This window comes from Littorina saxatilis, linkage group LG13 (assembly GCF_037325665.1).
Source record: "Littorina saxatilis isolate snail1 linkage group LG13, US_GU_Lsax_2.0, whole genome shotgun sequence".
NCBI lineage: Eukaryota > Metazoa > Mollusca > Gastropoda > Littorinimorpha > Littorinidae > Littorina > Littorina saxatilis.
Genome location: NC_090257.1, coordinates 31852636 through 31865482, shown reverse-complemented (window position 1 = coordinate 31865482; position 12847 = coordinate 31852636). Strand labels below are relative to the sequence as shown.

The 12847-nt window shown below is 49.0% G+C and overlaps 2 protein-coding genes across 2 annotated transcripts; both read left to right on the top strand.

The window, feature by feature from the left end:
• Nucleotides 1-2512: 2512 nt before the first annotated feature.
• LOC138945867 (glutamic acid-rich protein-like) lies at nt 2513-5953 on the top strand. The gene is made up of 5 exons (XM_070317386.1): nt 2513-2518; nt 2772-2835; nt 4082-4251; nt 4402-5138; nt 5458-5953. Exons 1-5 carry the CDS (start codon nt 2513-2515, stop codon nt 5951-5953), a joined length of 1473 nt encoding a protein of 490 aa, XP_070173487.1.
• Nucleotides 5954-6274: 321 nt separating this feature from the next.
• On the top strand, nt 6275-7755 carry LOC138945866 (cilia- and flagella-associated protein 251-like; the record flags this gene model as incomplete). Its single annotated transcript, XM_070317385.1, has 5 exons — nt 6275-6370; nt 6752-6905; nt 6953-7377; nt 7423-7531; nt 7748-7755. Coding segments are annotated over 5 exons (792 nt in total), but the record flags the coding sequence as incomplete, so codon positions are not given.
• Between the last annotated feature and the right edge of the window lie 5092 nt (nt 7756-12847).

Below are 12847 nucleotides of genomic sequence, written 5' to 3'. Positions count from 1 at the left end.
GATCTAGATTCAGAAAACAACCGAACTCATGGATTTTATATGGAGATTCATGTGTTCAGGCCTGTAGTTGTTAATCTAAATGCGGTATGTTTGTATTGTTTGCTCCAGAGATGTATATTTCGTACGTATAGAGCGTTCGGAACTTTTCAGTCGCAAAAGTAGTACCAAAACAGAACAGCTTCTCAACCCATTGCACTATCGAGGATTCAGGCTGTTGCTGGCTCGTTATTTGTTTGGTTGCTGGGTCATTATCGAAAAATAACTAGCTCTACAAGTTTACAGAGGTAAAGAAGCAGAGGGGGGAATAAATACATTAACACATTCGTGAATATCGAATTTATCCAACCATCCAATGAGATTTGCTACTTTCTAAGATGCTTGTCTTAGTAAGGCATAAAGGCTGTCAGACATGTCTTCATGACCTTGAACCACACAGCAAGTTTTTACCCTCATACTGTCAGACATGTTATGAATTTGAACCACATTGACCGTTATTACTCTCATACTATCAGACATGTCTTCTTTACCTTGACCTACGCGCTACGTTTGTCCTGATGTTGTCAGACATGTCTTCATGACCTTGAGCCACACGTGTATACATTATTGCCCTCACACTGTCAGACATAATTATGTCTTCATGGCCTTGACCCACACAGCAAGTTATTGCCCTCATACTGTCAGACATTGTTTTTAATTTGAACCACATAGACCGTTATTACTCTCATACTATCAGACATGTCTTCTTTACCTTGACCTACGCGCTACGTTATTGTCCTCATGTTGTCAGACATGTCTTCATGACCTTGAGCCACACGTGTATACATTATTGACCTCACACTGTCAGACATGTTTGTTTGTTTGTTTGTTTGTTTATTTGTTGCTTAACGTCCAGCCGACTACGCAGAGCCATATCAGGACGAGGAAGGGGGGGATGAAGGGGGCCACTTGTCAAGCGATTCCTGTTTACAAATGCACTCACCCATTACTTGTGTCCCAGCAGGCTTTAGTAAAACTAAATTAATACCTACTGGAAGATTACCAGTTTCCAGTATGTTAAAATAGGCTTAACCTATCTACTGCTGGACTTACATCAGAACACTAACAGATTAAACTATACATGAATCGCGAGACAAGCGGCAAGAGAAGAGATTTTTGGAAAAAATACAGGTGAATGAGCAAGAAGGCAGAAAAAAGAAAAGACTTCATGAAGAAAAAGAGAGCATGACAGGAAAGAGGAACCAAAAATCTACCTAACAGCAAACTAGAAAGCTCCTGCGGTTCCAAAAACAGGAGGGGCCTTTAATTTCATAACCGCAGTGCCCCACTGCGGGATGTCAGACATGTGTTCATGACCTTGACCCACACAGCAAGTTATTGCCCTCATACTGTCAGACATTGTTTTTAACTTGAACCACATAGACCGTTATTACTCTCATACTATCAGACATGTCTTCTTTACCTTGACCTACGCGCTACGTTATTGTCCTCATGTTGTCAGACATGTCTTCATGACCTTGAGCCACACGTGTATACATTATTGACCTCACACTGTCAGACATGTCTTCATGACCTTGACCCACACAGCAAGTTATTGCCCTCATACTGTCAGACATTGTTTTTAACTTGAACCACATAGACCGTTATTACTCTAATACTATCAGACATGTCTTCATGACCGAGAACCACAGAGCATATTATTTCCCTAATCCTGTCAGATATATTGTGACATTGAACCACACAGAACGTCATTGCCCTCTTACTGTCAGACATGTCCTCGTGACCTTGAATCATACTGTCCGTTTTTTGTCCGGACACTGTCAGACATGTCCTCGTAACCTTGAATCATACTGTCCGTTTTTTGTCCGGACACTGTCAGGCATGTCCTCGTGGCCTAGTGTCGGTTTAGTTCACGTGTTCAGAACCCTCGGATAGGACAGTAACATTGACGTTGTCACGCACACAAGTTCACGCAAGTGCACCACCAATCACACTTAGTGCATACCTAGGAAAACGAGACATAACATTCAAAATTTAATCCCCCCCCAAAAAACAATCAACAATTATTTAAGTACTAATTTCCCAGTTAATTACTCTTGCAGTTACAACAGACACCAACACCCCCGCACCACACTAACTCACTCACTCCTAGCTCACAAACACAATCTCATTTTTCAAAACAAATACAATCACTTAAAGTAGTAGGCGTAATACCCTGGCCACACATGATGTTCGATTAGTTTCCCGTCTAGAAGACAAGAAGTTCACACGATTCCGCTCCAAAATCTCGAGAGGACGAGAGGAAAACAAGTTTGTTAATTGTCCAGCGACAATATGATAGGAGTTCTCGTGGTGACGAACCACGCCAAGTGACGCACACTTTTCCAACTCACAACTGTTCGATGATCGTCCGAACGATGACGAGACCGATGACCACGTGGTGACGAGCCACGTATCCTCAAGGTGATACACACACCCTTAACCACCACCAGCTACGCCACAATGGTGAGGCGTGATGCTGGTGACAAGAAGACTCCATACACACACCCTTAACCACCACCAGCTACGCCACAATGGTGAGGCGTGATACTGGTGACAAGAAGACTCCATACACACACCCTTAACCACCACCAGCTACGCCACAATGGTGAGGCGTGATGCTGGTGACAAGAAGACTCCATACACACACCCTTAACCACCACCAGCTACGCCACAATGGTGAGGCGTGATGCTGGTGACAAGAAGACTCCATACCCTGGATCCTTCTCCCCCAGGCCATTCCCAAAGCTCCAAAGCAACCAGTCGTCGAGATCCCTGACAGGGCAGTAGAGTGCACAGGTAAGCACACATAAGCCTTGAAAAGAACTCGGCTTTCATCAGGTTTGCATATAGTTTATATGAAATAGTCCTACCTCCATACACAACCATATCACAATTATAATACCAATGCAGGAAAAAGCCCTGTTCCATATTGTATCAAAACAAGTTTCACAATTTTGCTCCGGCAAAAATGGCGAGCCATACGTCTACAAAACCAACAATAACCAAACGACACACGCCAAATAATCACTGCAGGTTAAACTTAGCAAAGAAACCATCCACGTGAGCAAACAACATGGGTGTGTTTTCTTCTAATTAAGTCGTTACCTTGTGTTAACAGAACAACTGACGTAGCAAAAACAGAAGCAAAACATAGCATACGGTCAATTTCTGTGAGGTTACCCTCATGGACTATATCAAATCTTATCCTTATCTTATCCTTATCCTTAAAAAACTAATATAACTACAATACAAAGACTGTCCTTGTCTTCCTTATGCAAAAACGTAACTTACACAAACGGCTTACCAACCATCCATCCACAACGAAATACTGGTGGGGTCAGCCACGACCAGACTACAGAACAACAACTCAAACCTTCACACCCCACACCAAAAATCGTAATACACGTGAAAAAGAATGACACGGGAAAACTCCACACGCCCGTCACCTTCGCTCACACACTCCCAAAAATACAGGTAACAGGTAACAGGTAAATCCCGTGACAAATGTTACACTCCGCAGCCCTTTTTCTGTCACGGACCGTGACAGGCGTCAGTGCCAACATTGCTGGTGCTGCGAAGATCACCCGACGCCTCCGATAAAGTCCCCATGCTCCTCCAGTGGTCAAAGGAGTTGCCTGCCCCTGCTACGTCGACAACGGATAATTCGCTTGCGTGATCCACGCTTGATTCGTTTATCCCACTGAGGACGGCCACGCTGCGAACCGTCGTGGGTACTTGAGGAGATGTACGCCCTCTGGACTGGTACGTGTCTGATGGATTTCCCACCGATCTGGGCGGGGCGTCCGATGGGCGACTATGATCTCTGGCTGGGGTGTCGGGTGGGCTAATTTGATCTATGGACGGAAAGTGGTGTACGTGTCCGCGCCGTCTGTTGGTGTTGTACGAGTCGTAGGGAGCGCGAGAACCACGGGCGGCGGGTCCTCTGGTCCTCTCCCGGACCACATAGATGCCAGTGGTCACCATCACCCAGCTGATAAACTGCCAAGCAAGCAAGTCAACCAGTGTTACATTTGAACCGGAGGAGGAGGAGGAGGAGGAGGAGGAGGAGAGGAGGAACACGAGGAGGAGCAGGAAGGGGACGAAGAGGAGGAGGAGGAAGAGGAGAGGGACGAGGACGACGAGGGGGAGGAGGGGGACGAGGACGACGAGGAGGAGGAGGAGGAGGAGGAGGTGAACGAGGAGGAGGAGGAGGTGGATTAATAGGAGGAGGAGGAGGATTACGAGGAGGAGGAGGAGGAGGAGAAGGAGGAGGGGGACGAGGACGACGAGAAGGAGGTGGAGGGGGACGAGGGGAAGGAGGAAGGGGACGAGGACGACGAGGAGGATTACCAGGAGGAGTAGGAGGTGGACAAGGACGACGAGGAGGAGGAGGAAGAGGAGGAGGAGGAGGAGCAGGATTACGAGGAGGAAGAGGAGAAGGGGGACGAGGACGACGAGAAGGAGGAGGGGGCCGGGGAGAAAGAGGAGGAGGAGGAGGAGGGGGACAAGGACGACGAGGAGAAGGAAGATTACGAGGAGGAGGAGGAGAAGGAGGGGAACGAGGAGGGGGATGAGGAAGAGGAGGAGGGGGACGAGGAGGAGGGGGACGAGGACGACGAGGAGGAGGAGGAGGAGGAGGAGGAGGATTACGAAGAAGAGAAGGAGGAGGGGACGAAGACGACGAGGAGGAGAAGGGGGACAAGGACGACGAGGAAGAGGAAGAGGAGGAGGATGATTACGAGGCTGAGGAGGAGGAGGAGGAGGGGGACGAGGAAGAGAAGGAGGAGGGGGACGAGGACGACGAGGAGGAGGAGGGGGACGAGGACGAGGAGGAGGAGGATTACAAGGAAGAAGATTACAAGGAGGAGGAAGAGGACGAGGACGACGAGGATTACGAGGAGGAGAAGGAGGGGGACGAGTAGGAGGAGGAGGGGAACGAGGAGGAGGGGGGGGGTAGGAGATTATGAGGAGGAGGAGGAGGAGGAGGAGGAGGAGGAGGAGGAGAAGGAGGAGGGGGACGAGGACGACGAGAAGGAGGAGGAGGGGGACGAGGGGAAGGAGGAAGGGGACGAGGACGACGAGGAGGATTACCAAGTGGAGTAGGAGGAGGTAGACAAGGACGACGAGGAGGAGGAGGAAGAGGATGAGGAGGAGGAGGCGGCGGAGAAGGAGGAGGAGGAGGCGGAGCAGGATTACGAGGAGGAAGAGGAGAAGGGGGACGAGGACGACGAGGAGGGGGACGGGGAGAAAGAGGAGGAGGAGGAGGAGGGGGACAAGGACGACGAGGAGAAGGAGGATTACGAGGAGGAGGAGGAGAAGGAGAAGGGGGGAACGAGAAGGGGGACGAGAAAGAGGAGGAGGGGGACGAGAAGGAGGAGGAGGAGGACGAGGACGACGAAGAGGAGGATTACGAAGAAGTAAAGGAGGAGGGAAAGAGGACGACGAGGAGGACAAGGAGAGGCAGGAGGGGAACGAGAAGGGGGACGAGGAAGAGGAGGAGGGGGACAAGGAGGAGGTGGACGAGGACGACGAGGACGACGAGGAGGAGGATGAGGAGGAGGAGGAGGAGGATGAGGAGGAGGAGGAGGAGGAGGAGGAGGAGGAGGATTACGAAGAAGAAAAGGAGGAGGGGACGAGGACGAAAAGGAGGAGAAAGGGGGACGAGGACGACGAGGAAGAGGATGAGGATGATTACGAGGCGGAGGAGGAGGAGGGGGACGAGGAAGAGAAGGAGGAGGAGGGGGACGAGGACGACGAGGAGGAGGAGGGGGACGAGGACGACGAGGGGGACGAGGACGACGAGGAGGAGGAGGAGGAGCACGAGGAGGAGGAGTCGCACGAGGACGACGAGGTGGAGGGGGACGAGGACGACGGGGAAGAGGAGGGGGACGAGGAGGAGGAGGAGGGGGACTAGGACGAGGAGGAGGAGGAGGAGGGGGCAAGGACGAGGAGGAGGAGGAGCACGAGGACGACGAGGAGGAGGGGGACGAGGAGGAGGAGGAGAAGGAGGGAGACGAGGAAGAGGAGGAGGAGGGGACGAGGACGACGAGGAGGAGGGGGACGAGGACGACGAGAACGACGAGGAGGAGGAGGGGGCGTAGGACGAGGAGGAGGAGGGGGACGAGGAGGAGGAAGGGGAGCACGAGGAGGAGGAGGAGGAGGAGCATGAGGACGACGAGGAGGAGGGGGACGAGGACGACGAGGAAGAGGGGGGGACGAGGAGGAGGAGGACTAGGACGAGGAGGAGGAGGAGGTGGACGAGGACGACGAGGAGGAGGAGGAGGAGGAGGAGGAGGAGGAGGAGGAGGAGGAAAAGGAGGAGTACGACGAGGTGGAGGGGGACGAGGACGAGGAGGAAGAGGAGGGGGACGAGGAGGAGGAGGAGGGGGACTAGGACGAGGAGGAGGAGGGGGGCGAGGACGACGAGGAGGAGGAAAGGGACTAGGACGAGGACGAGGACGAGGGGACGATGAGGAGGAGGGTGACGAGGACGCAGAAGAGGAGGATGGGACGAGGACGACGATGATGAGGAGGGGGACGAGGACGAGGAGGAGGAGGAGAAGGAGGAGGGGGCGAGGACGACGAGGAGGAGGGGACGAGGACGACGAGGAGGAGGGGACGAGGACGACGAGGAGGAGGGGGACGAGGACGACGAGAACGACGAGGAGGAGGAGGGGGACTAGGACGACGAGGAGGCGGAGGGGACGAGGAGGAGGGGGACGAGAAGGAGAAGGAGGAGGAGGGGGACGAGGACGAGGAGGAAGAGGAGGGGGCCGAGGACGAGGATGAGGGGGGCGAGGACGACGAGGAGGAGGTGCGGGACGAGGAGGAGGAGGAGGGGGACGAGGAAGAGGAGGAGGAGAAGGGTGACTAGGAGGAGGAGGAGGACGAAGACGAGGACGAAGACGAGGAGGTGGCGAGGAGGAGGAGGAGGAGGAGGAGGAGGACGAAGAGGAGGAGGAGGAGGTGGACGAGGACGACGAGGAGGAGGAGGAGGATCACGAGGAGGTGGAGGACAAGGAGGAGGAGGTGGAGGACAAGGAGGAGGAGGTGGAGGAGGACAAGGAGGAGGAGGGGAACGAGGACGACGAGGAGGGGGACGAGGACGAGGTAGAGGAGGAGCGGGACGAGGACGACGAGGAGGGGGACGAGGACGAGGTAGAGGAGGAGCGGGACGAGGAGGAGGAGGATCACGAGGAGGAGGAGGAGGTGGAGGACAAGGAGGAGGATGAGGAGGCGGAGGACAAGGAGGAGGAGGAGGAGGAGGAGGTGGAGGAGGATGAGGAGGCGGAGGACAAGGAGGAGGATGAGGAGGTGGAGGAGGAGGAGGAGGAGGAAGTGGAGGACAAGGAGGAGGATGAGGAGGCGGAGGAGGAGGAGGAGGAGGAGGAGGAGGAGGAGGAGGAGGAGGAGGAGGAGGAGGAGGACGACGACAAGGAGGAGGAGAAGGAGGAAAAAGTGAAGAGGGAAGAGGAGGGAAGGGGAGGGAGAGGTTGGATTTATAAGAGGCGAGACAGCGAAACCTTTATTTTCAGACCCCCCACTTACAGACCACTCCCGCTTTCGACACAGATTATTCTAACTGGTGTTTGCACAGTTAAACAGCCCAATACAATTATCTCAAAACAATAACAGTACGTTTCCCATATACATGAGCTTTTCAGTAAAATTACACAAATTACATTGACAAGACATAATACTATCACAGCTAAATAACACAACATAATAATGTTAAATTGGACAAAAGCTTCAAAGACACACACGGCTTTATTATATATCTCAGAGTGATCTTTGTCAAAATAAAATATCTGGGTTCTGCTGCAAGGGCATGCGGCTGTGTCCTTGCAATGTTTTTGTTAAGTATCCAATCTTTGGTACACATTATTGATAGATGAAACAAAATAAGTATATGCTATCTTGTATGTTATAAGAACGGGCATCTGGGTCGTGTAATCTGTGAGATTCTATCAAAGTGCGTGCTGAGAGAAAAACGAATGTATACGAGCAACATGTAAACAGTAACGAAAGGACTCACCTGACAAAATGTTAGCAGAACCAGCATACTACTCAGACAATAAGTTAAGGCCTTAGTCAGACGCCAACGTTCCTCCGTTCCTGAAGAAAACGAAACAAACAAAATATCAGTCAATCAATCAATCAATCAATCAATTAATTCAACAAGAAAGGCAAATGCTTACCCCCGCCCCTCCCTAGACCACCTTACCCCATAGAAGACTCCCACTTTTTTTCTGAGGTGTAAATCCTGTTGCACAACTTAGCGCAGTTTCATTTGTTCACCTAGTTATGAAAACGCAAGTCTGGTGTTAAGAGTGGCTGGCTATACTTCATGATTTATGAAGAACGCTTACTGGATCACAATTAAAATAAAGTAGAAAAAAACAACAGTAACAAGGTTAATTCAAGGAATGTTAAGTTATGTTCACACAAACCAACTTCTGTGAGATAACCTCGACGTTTAGTTATTTGTCCACGGACGGCCGTCTGGCTGTCCATACAGACGGACACATATGAATCCTAATACTCACCAATAATTACTCAGGTGAGTCAAAAGTTAAGATTGCGCTGCAGTAACGCACCAAACAAAATAATATTGATTGCCTTTTTTTTACATTTAGTCAAGTTTTGACTAAATGTTTTAACATAGAGGGGAAATCGAGACGAGGGTCGTGGTGTACCGTAAAATCCCCAGCATAAGCCCACCCCCCCTGTGCACAGATTTAGGGCAAAATTGGGGGATGGGCGTTTGCTAGGGATGAAGCCCTTTCTTTCTGTACAGGGAAGAAATTACACGATCGTCTTTGGAAATGAAACGTTAACTGAACTTGGATTTTGTCTTCAAAAGGCCCAATCTTTCTGAGAAAGAAAAACCCACAAACTTAGGAAAAAAAAGAGAAGAGAAACTCGAAAAAACATGAACGATGGGTGGGAGTGAGGAGAGGGGACAAAGAATAAGAAAAAAGGAAAGAAACACGAAAAGGTAAAGAAGGGGAAAAAGATGACTTTTAGAACAGTCTGCACAAATTCTGGTGAAAGTGAGCCTATAGTCTCTTTGAAAAAATCAGGGTGGGCGTTTGCTAGGTAGTTACCGCTGTGCACAACTTTTGGCCCAAAGTGGGGGGTGGGCGTTTGCTAGATGGTGGGCTTATGCTAGGGATTTTACGGTATGTGTGTGTGTGTGTGTGTGTGTGTGTGTGTGTGTGTGTGTGTGTGTGTGTGTGTGTGTGTGTGTGTGTGTGTGTGTGTCTGTCTGTCTGTCTGTCTGTCTGTCTGTCTGGGCGTGTGTGTGTGTAGAGCGATTTAGACCAAACTACTGGACCGATCTTTATGACATTTGACATGAGAGTTTCTGGGAATGATATCCCCGGACTTTTTTGTTTCTTTTCTTCGATAAATACCTTTGATGACGTCATATGCAGGTTTTTTGTAAAAGTTGAGGCGGCACTGTCACACCCTCATTTTTCAATCAAATTGATTGAAATTTTGGCCAAGCAATCTTCGACGAAGGCCGAACGTCGGTATTGCATTTCAGCTTGGTGGCATAAAAATTAATTGATGACTTTGGTCATTAAAAATCTAAAAATTGTAAAAAAAAATTTTTTGTATAAAACGATCCAAATTTACGTTCATCTTATTTTTCATCATTTTCTGATTCCAAAAACATATAAATATGTTATATTTGGATTAAAAACAAGCTCTGAAAATTAAAAATATAAAAATTATGATCAAAATTAAATTTTCGAAATCAATTTAAAAACACTTTCATCTTATTCCTTGTCGGTTCGTGATTCCAAAAACATATAGATATTATATGTTTGGATTAAAAACACGCTCAGAAAGTTAAAACGAAGAGAGGTACAGTAAACCGTGCTATGAAGCACAGCGCAACCGCTACCGCGCCAAACAGGCTCGTCACTTGCACTGCCTTTTGCACTTGCGGCGGACTACGTTCAATTTCATTCTGTGAGTTCCACAGCTTGACTAAATGTAGTAATTTCGCCTTACGCAACTTGTTTTCTTTTAATGCGAAGTCTTATACCTTGAAAAATATTCACGAAAAGTTCGGGGGTGATGAAAAAAGCGAGCTTCAGCGAGGATATTTACGACTTGCACCAAGGTTTGGGACAGTGATAATGGTGGCGGCCATTAAACGTATCAGCTATTCCATTTAGAGAGGTCCGGTTAACACAGCAGAGATTATCATTGGCAATAATTGTCATTGTAAATATAAAACACGGTTTTATCATTATATTACGTCACAAAATGTGCCAACTTGGTTCTGTTTGTGTTGAGTGAAACACACAATCATTCTTGGGTCTCAAAACGCGATGCCTAGCTTGGGCAGCTAAAAGTGAAAAGGATATTTTGATACTAACTACACACACACACACACACACACACACACACACACACACACACACACACACACACACACACACACACACACACACACACACACACCAGTGGTACCAGCCGTTCTGAACAACCACAACAAACTTCCCTTGGAGTGATATAGAGATATATAGTTTGCTTTCTTTGAAACCTATTAATCCACTGTCCACACTGAGGTTGTAAAACGCACTATATTTTAGTACTATAGTCACTTCTTACAGAAACTTAGTTACAAACCTGATACGCACAAGACAAGCTACCGGCACGGTTGGCCTAGTGGTAAGGCGTCCGCCTCGTGATCGGGAGGTCGTGGGTTCGAACCCCGGCCGGGTCATACCTAAGACTTTAAAATGGGCAATCTAGTGGTTGCTCCGCCTGTCGTCTGGCATCATGGGGTTAGTGCTAGGACTGGTTGGTCCGGTGTCAGAATAATGTGACTGGGTGAGACATGAAGCCTGTGCTGCGACTTCTGTCTTGTGTGTGGTGCACGTTATAATTATGTCAAAGCAGCACGTTTTACAGCCACTAAGCACAAACCCGATATGCACTAGACAGGCTTTACGGATGCGCAGTGATGCACTTTGTGCATTTACTAAACACAAACCTGATATGCACTACTGCCACTAGACAGGCTTTACGGCAGTGATGCACTTTTTGCATTTACTAAGCACAAACCCGATATATGCACAAAACAGGCTTTACGGCAGTGATGCACGTTTTGCATTTACTAAGCACAAACCCGATATGCACTAGACAGGCGTTACGGCAGTGATGCACATTTTGCATTTACTAAGCACAAACCCGATATATGCACTAGACAGGCTTTACGGCAGTGATGCACTTTTTGCATTTACTAAGCACAAACCTGATACGCACTAGACAGGCTTTACGGCAGTGATGCACGTTTTACAGCCACTAAGCACAAACCCGATATGCTCTAGACAGACTTTACGGCAGTGATGCACTTTTTGCATTTACTAAGCACAAACCCGATACGCACTAGACAGGCTCTGCTGCAGTGCGACATTTCTTGTTGTCACTTAGTACAAACTCTTACAGCCACTAAGCACAACCCCGATACGCATTAGACAGGCTTTGCTGCAGTCTTGCAGTCACTACGCATAAACCCGATTCGCACTTGACAGGCTTTGCTGCAGTCTTGCAGTCACTAAGCACAAACCCGATAAGCGCTAGACAGGCTTTGCTGCAGTCTTGCAGTCACTACGCATAAACCCGATTCGCACTTGACAGGCTTTGCTGCAGTGAGACATTTCTTGTTGTCAATAAGCGCACACCCGATTCGCACTAGACAGGCTTTGCTGCAGTGATGCAGTCACAAAGCACACACCCGTTACGCACTAGACAGGCTTTGCTGCAGTGATGCACGTCTTGCAGCAACTTAGTGCTAACCCGATACGTTCCTGATCTGATAAACAAAGGCAGGTAGGCGCTAGCTCTAAATACATACGACATGTGTAATAGAGTAAGTGAGAGAAATGCGGAACGATTCTCCTGGCACCTGAGAGAATAGCAAGCATTGAAATGAACAAGCGACTTTCGTCCGATACGTACCAGGATGAAGGACGCGATATTGTTCCAGCAGCTTGGTGGATTTGGCTTGACCGGGACGCTTGACGATGGCTCGACACATGATCGAACGCCCGTAGTCCCACTCGGTCACTTCTCGCACAAAGATACTCGTCCAGGGATGTCTGCATCGCTCGATTAGTTCCACCTCACTGTCCTCGTGGCCCTCTAGCTTCTTCCAATTGTCCGCTGTCCACGGGAAGTTCTTGTACCACCAGTCCCACGTTACCTATAGTAGGGATGGTCAAATCTCAAAATGTTAACTCGCCAACCGGGCGAGTAACTTAAAAAAAAAGTTACAAGCCCGCCAGAAATGTCGCTGGCCCAGTACATATCACAGTTGCTGCATCTGCATTGTTTATATGGCTTTGGAACTCGATATTACAACCAACAGTCTTGTGTTCGACCAGAATGTTCACGGGCCAGCCGGGCGAGTTGCCAGGCGGTTTCTACTAGCCTGGCGAATTTTTTTTACTCGCCCCTGGCAACCGGGTGGACGATTTGGCCATCCCTGTATAGCGTCAATCACCAGGGTCTGAGTGTTTGTAAAGGGTACCATCTTTCCCACAAACGCTATCATTTTCAACACCAAAACACACATGTTCAGGTCTGAGTAACTCTTAAGGGTACCCTTTTTCCCACAAACGCTATTATTTTCAACACCAAAACACACATGTTCAGGTCTGAGTAACTCTTAAGGGTACCCTTTTTCCCACAAACTCTTATCATTTTCAATACAAAAAGACACATGTTCAGGTCTGAGTAACTCTTAAGGGTACCCTCTTTCCCACAAACGCTATCATTTTCAACA

Coding starts and splice junctions, on each gene's coding strand:
- LOC138945867 (XM_070317386.1), top strand. Junction 2,836..4,081: donor CAGGGCAGTAGAGTGCACAG/GTAAGCACACAT, acceptor TTTGAACCGGAG/GAGGAGGAGGAGGAGGAGGA. Junction 5,139..5,457: donor GAGGAGGATTACCAAGTGGA/GTAGGAGGAGGT, acceptor ATTACGAAGAAG/TAAAGGAGGAGGGAAAGAGG.